Below are 6,000 nucleotides of genomic sequence, written 5' to 3'. Positions count from 1 at the left end.
GTGGCAGAGGTTGCTGACCCCTGGTCTAGATGGATACAGTTGTTTCCACTCCTCAGTCCTGAGCAGGACTTACTTTCACACTTGCGTTGAGGATCTCAATACCGGAATTAAACAGATCCGTTTTGATTTTGCGCATCAGGAAGCATCCGTTCCGTTAGGATGCGGTTGTGTGAAATCAAAACGGGAAAAAACTGATCCGTCACTAAGTACATTGAAAGTCAATGGGTGACTGATTCGTTTTTTTTTTTGCCTCCATTGACATATTGTTTTCAGTGCCGTATTTGTTTTTATGACCGGACACAAAACTGAATGCTGCTGGAACGGATCTCTTTCCATTCAGAATGCATGAGGACTAAACGGAAATGTTTTTTTTTCCAGTATTGAGATCCTCTGCCGAATCTCAGTACCGGAAAACAACAACGCAAGTGTGAAAGTAGCAAAAGGTTTCACTGCCTCCAAATGTAAAGAAGTGTTCTCATTCACTGACGGCAAGCAGACATCTTGAATATGGTGATGAATTGATACACAAAGTATATTAGAAAATTGGAGAACTCTTCATTCGCAACCTCCGGAGATCTCCTTTAACCGCTTCTGGCAGCGTGCTGTGTACATACAGCCGTATACAACCGACATATGGAATTGGGGGGAAAAAAGTGTAACTCCTTGATTGCTACAATCAGTAGTGAGTCCGGTGTAATGCGAGGGGCTCAACATCACTCATGACCCTGTCGAGGCCCATGGGTCTTACGATGGTCGCTGCTGTAATGTCCTGTAAAGTTCTTCCCAGGCTTTATCCGCTGTGAATCAGTCCCCACTCAGCCGCCATTAGACTACAATAGTTTTTGGATACACGTCCTCCTCCGTGCCGCAGTCTGGTTTCTGCAGAGCCATTACCAGCTGATTGACTGTCCCAGTAAGCGGCCCTCGGTGTATACTACTGGAAGGCTTTCATGTCAGAAGTCTGATTGAATGGTCTCTCCTGCCGATGCTGCTTCCCACAACCAGGAACCCCATTTATTCTCTGGCAATATTCTCTTTACGTTGTGCATGTGCTGCGGAGACTGATTGGCAGCGAATTGTTCTGTTCCTCCCTTAAGAGGGTCAGACGTGTTATGTGATAGCCGGGTATAGAAGACTAGAGAACACAATGCACTGCACACCTGAGGGAGCGGCCGAGTCAGCATCATCTGTGTCTCCACCTGAAGCCGGCGTAGAAAAGGGCATACCTGGGGGCAGCACAGCTGGGGCATTCACAGAAAGGTGGCATACCTGGGGGCAGCACAGCTGGGCCATTCACAGAAAGGTGGCATACCTGGGGGCAGCACAGCTGGGGCATTCGAAGAAAGGGGGCATACCTGGAGGCACAGAAAGGGAGGATACATGGGGGCAACACAGCTTGGGCTTGCACAGAAAGGGGGCATACATAGGAGCAGCACAGCTGGGGCAGGCACAGAAAGGAAGCATACATGGGGCGGCACAGCTGGGGCAGGCACAGAAAGGAAGCATACATGGGGGCGGTACAGCTGGGGCAGGCACAGAAAGGAAGCATACATGGGGGCGGTACAGCTGGGGCAGGCACAGAAAGGAAGCATACATGGGGGCGGTACAGCTGGGGCAGGCACAGAAAGGAAGCATACATGGGGGCGGCACAGCTGGGCCATTCACAGAAAGGGGGCGGCACAGCTGGGGCAGGCACAGAAGGGGAGCATACATGGAGGCAGCACAGCTGGGGCAGACATTGGAAGGGGGCATACATGGGAGCGGCACAGCTGGGGCAGGCACAGAAAGGAAGCATACATGGGGCGGCACAGCTGGGGCAGGCACAGAAAGGAAGCATACATGGGGGCGGCACAGCTGGGGCAGGCACAGAAAGGGGGCATACATGGGGGCGGCACAGCTGGGGCAGGCACAGAAAGGGGGCGGCACAGCTGGGGCAGGCACAGAAGGGGAGCATACATGGAGGCAGCACAGCTGGGGCAGACATTGGAAGGGGGCATACATGGGGGCGGCACAGCTGGGGCAGACACAGAAGGGGAGCATACATGGAGGCAGCACAGCTGGGGAAGACATTGGAAGGGGGTACACCTGGGAGCAGCACAGCTGGGGCAGACCTAGAAATATGGCACATCTGGTAGTGGCACTGCTGGGGCAGACACAGAAGGAGCCAAGAAAAGGGGCATACCTGGCGGCAGCACAGCTAGGGCAGACACAGAAAGGGGGCACAGCTGGGGCATACACAGGGGTACACCAGCTGCGGCAGACATAGAAATGGAGCATACATGGGCTGGGACAGACACAGAAAGGTGGCATACCTGGAGGTGGCACAGCTGAGGCAGACACATAAAATGGGGCATACATGAGAATGGCATCGCTGTGGCAGACATAGAAAGGGGGGCACACCAGGAGCAGGGACAGAAGGGAGTATACCTAGTTTAGGCACAAAAGGTGACATATGGGAGGCAGGCACAGAAAACAGCAGTCCTGGCGCAGATAAAGTGGAACAAATGGGGACTGCTAACCAGCCACAGAAACGGGGTATATGAATTTAGACACAGAACGTGGCACACCTGTTGTGGGCACACTCAAGAGGAATACTCAAGGCAGGCAAAAAAGTGGGTATAACTATGGCAAGCACATCAGTTGGTATAGCCAAGGCAGGCTCTGAAAGGAGCACATCTGGCGCAGGCACAGAAAAGGGCATATCTGGGGTTGATGCACTGATGGGGGCATCTTTCGGTAGCACATACTCTTACAGGAGCCTCTGTAACTTTGTTGTAAAATTATTGTCTTCAGAGTATTTAAAGGGATTGTCCACTTTTAGATAACCCTTTCCATAAGCCTTATAAGAATGCATAGAGGTTTGTAATACCTCATTTCTCCTGGGGGAGGCGCTGCAGGGAAATTAAATTCTTGCTGCTAGATTTGCCCACAGATTACACCCATGATCAGCTTATGGTACTGGGACACTTCTAAGAAAGTGAACAATGCATAAAAGCCCAGAAGACAACAACTTTTTTTGTCTGAAAGCTGCCTGTACGAGAAGGGAGCCAACCGATTATAGAACAATAATACTTCAGCTGTGATTATGTCATTTCATATAACCGCCTACACATGTTTTCATAATGTTATCAGAATCTCAGGGTAAAATCCAAATAGTCAGATTCCCTCTTGAGTTTTCGAGAGTCACCGTTTATTGGTATTTTTACACAACACTATTAATACAGTTAGAAACAAAGGATGGAATAAAACACCAAAATGCGTCTCCTGCTGACACAGTCCACGTGTAATTACATTCGCCTCCGGTTCTGACCCAGTTTTTGTAATTTTATCATTTTTTTCTGGAAGGATATTAATGCTGTTGGAGTTACTTTTTTCTTGGAAGAGTTCCCATATATTTGCATATAATTGAAAGCATGACTTCATCCGCTCCAGCTCCGATCGAGAGCAGCCTGGAGTCTCTGTGGAAAAGAAAATGGATACTTTTTATTATCAGCATTAATAAAGTAACAAAAAGGGAAAAAAAAACTTAAAATTTTAGGGTATTTTCACATCTGCGTTGGAGGCTTCGTCACAGAGTTCGTCAACAATATCGGAAAGGAAAGTCCTGCATGCTGAAATTTTTTTTTTTCTCGAGAACGGAAACCGAACGGATCTGTAAGGTTCCTTTTGTGTCAGTTATGGGCCAAATCTGGAACTTCCGTTATTTCCTTTCTTCTGCTCCTACAATGGAGCAGAAGGATGGAAAATATTGGCACTCATGTGAATGAGCCCTAATCTGCGATATATATTATTAGGGCCAAGTGGACGTTGCCTTCCTTGTCTGCAGATCCTCTGTTCAGAAGGCTCCTAAGGCAGTTTAAAGAACTAAAGACACAGAGGAGAGGGAGGAAGGGGATGGAGCTGCAGTAGCTCTGCCTCAGCTTGTGTTGAGATGCATGCTGTGAGAGGGGAGGGAGAGCAGCAGAGGAGGCAGATGATTGGGCATGGCTCACACCTGTCAACTCGAGTAATGTAAAAAATAAATGAAAATCAGACATTATATACAGCTACAGATGGATCTGGATACACTAGAGGCTTGGGCAGAGAAGTGGCAGATGAGGTTTAACACTGACAAATGTAAGGTTATGCACATGGGAAGGAATAATGCAAGTCACCCGTACATACTAAATGGTAAAACACTCGGTAACACTGACATGGAAAAGGATCTAGGAATTTTAATAAACAGCAAACTAAGCAGTAAAAACCAGTGTCAGGCAGCTGCTGCCAAGGCCAATAAGATAATGGGTTGCATCAGAAGGGGCATAGATGCCCGTGATAAGAACATAGTCCTACTACTTTACAAATCATTAGTCAGACCACACATGGAGTACTGTGTACAGTTCTGGGCTCCTGTAAACAAGGCAGACATAGCAGAGCTGGAGAGGGTCCAGAGGAGGGTAACTAAAGTAATAACTGGAATGGGGCAACTACAGTACCCTGAAAGATTATCAAAATTAGGGTTATTCACTTTAGAAAAAAGACGACTGAGGGGAGACCTAATTACTATGTATAAAATATATCAGGGGTCAGTACAGAGATCTCTCCCATCATCTATTTATCCCCAGGACTGTGACTGTGACGAGGGGACATCCTCTGCGTCTGGAGGAAAGAAGGTTTGTACACAAACATAGAAGAGGATTCTTTACGGTAAGAGCAGTGAGACTATGGAACTCTCTGCCTGAGGAGGTGGTGATGGTGAGTACAATAAAGGAATTCAAGAGGGGCCTGGATGTATTTCTGGAGTGTAATAATATTACAGGCTATGGCTACTAGAGAGGGGTCGTTGATCCAGGGAGATATTCTGATGCCTGATTGGAGTTGGGAAGTCACCTAAAGAGGGGAAAATTGGCTTCTACCTCACAGTTTTTTTTTTGCCTTCCTCTGGATCAACTTGCAGGATGACCGGCCGAACTGGATGGACAAATGTCTTTTTTCGGCCTTATATACTATATTACTATATAGAACATGACAATACCTTTCTAACAGAGCTAGAACCAGCCTTGCATCTCACATGGATCCAGAGATCTACCCATTCATTGCTCCAGTTGCTCTGCTAGATTTATTTCAAGTTGGCCCCCCTCTATTCATCCCTATGTGACTGCCGAAAATAGGTGAGCGCTGGGCTCGTCTGTCTCTGTCAGTCCCATAGAAGTGAATGGGGAGATGTCAGCGCTTGTACGGTGTGCTCTGCATTAATTTCTATGAGTCTTCCGAAAATATTGGAGAATGCTCACTCGACTTTTTTCGGAACTCTCATATAAATGAATGGAGAGCACACAGCGCATGCGCGGTATGCTCTCGTTCACTTTCGGGGGCCAGTTCTAGAGATATGTGCAGGTCCCAGAAGTGGGACCTGTACCTCTCTGACATTGGTGCCATATCCTAGCAATATGCCATCCTTATCCCAGATGAGACAACCCCTTTAAGGGACACCAGCTCCTGAACAGTGCACTCTAAATAGTGATAATGTCATACCATATCAGCTTGTACTCATGACAGCAGACGGAGGCCCCCCCTTATAAACCCACATTTAGTAGATATTCATTTTATGTCCCATTGCAATGTCAGGTAGAACAGCAGAGCAACGTCTAAGCAGAGTCTTCCCGAGGTCACGGCTTTCCAGAAATGTACAAAATGTGAAAAGAACATTTTATTATCGGAAAAGAAGAAGGTCCAAATCTCCTGACCTCATCCTCGTGTCCCGTGATGAAAGCCAAGAAATGACCTGCATCGAAAAAACATCTCATGTATGGGAATATCACAGAGCCCCCCCCCCTCCCATCCGAGCAGAATAAATCTGCACTGCCTGATGCCGAGGTTACAACAGGTGGCAAAAGTCCTGGGTTGCATAAAACAGGTTCATAATGTGTAATAGTAAAAATAAGCAGGTGAAATTGAGTCGTTTACAGTAAAAGGGCTTGGAAATATTTGTGGACTGAAGGACAAGCGGGTGACGGCGGG

At 47.5% G+C, this 6,000-nt stretch overlaps 1 protein-coding gene across 1 annotated transcript in view; it reads right to left on the bottom strand.

The window, feature by feature from the left end:
* Window positions 1-3,168: 3,168 nt before the first annotated feature.
* Window positions 3,169-6,000, bottom strand: part of LOC121000638 (probable acyl-CoA dehydrogenase 6) — a 166,039-nt gene continuing 163,207 nt past the window's right edge. Inside the window, exon 10 of the mRNA XM_040431205.1 lies at window positions 3,169-3,458. Within this exon, the coding sequence (XP_040287139.1) occupies window positions 3,365-3,458 (94 nt within the window). The 3' untranslated portion in view covers window positions 3,169-3,364. The remainder of the gene's footprint in view (window positions 3,459-6,000) is intronic.

The sequence above is a fragment of the Bufo bufo genome, chromosome 5 (assembly GCF_905171765.1).
Source record: "Bufo bufo chromosome 5, aBufBuf1.1, whole genome shotgun sequence".
NCBI classification, from domain to species: Eukaryota; Metazoa; Chordata; class Amphibia; order Anura; family Bufonidae; genus Bufo; species Bufo bufo.
Note: the sequence above shows the minus strand (reverse complement) of the source record. Positions and strands in the feature narration are given on the sequence as shown.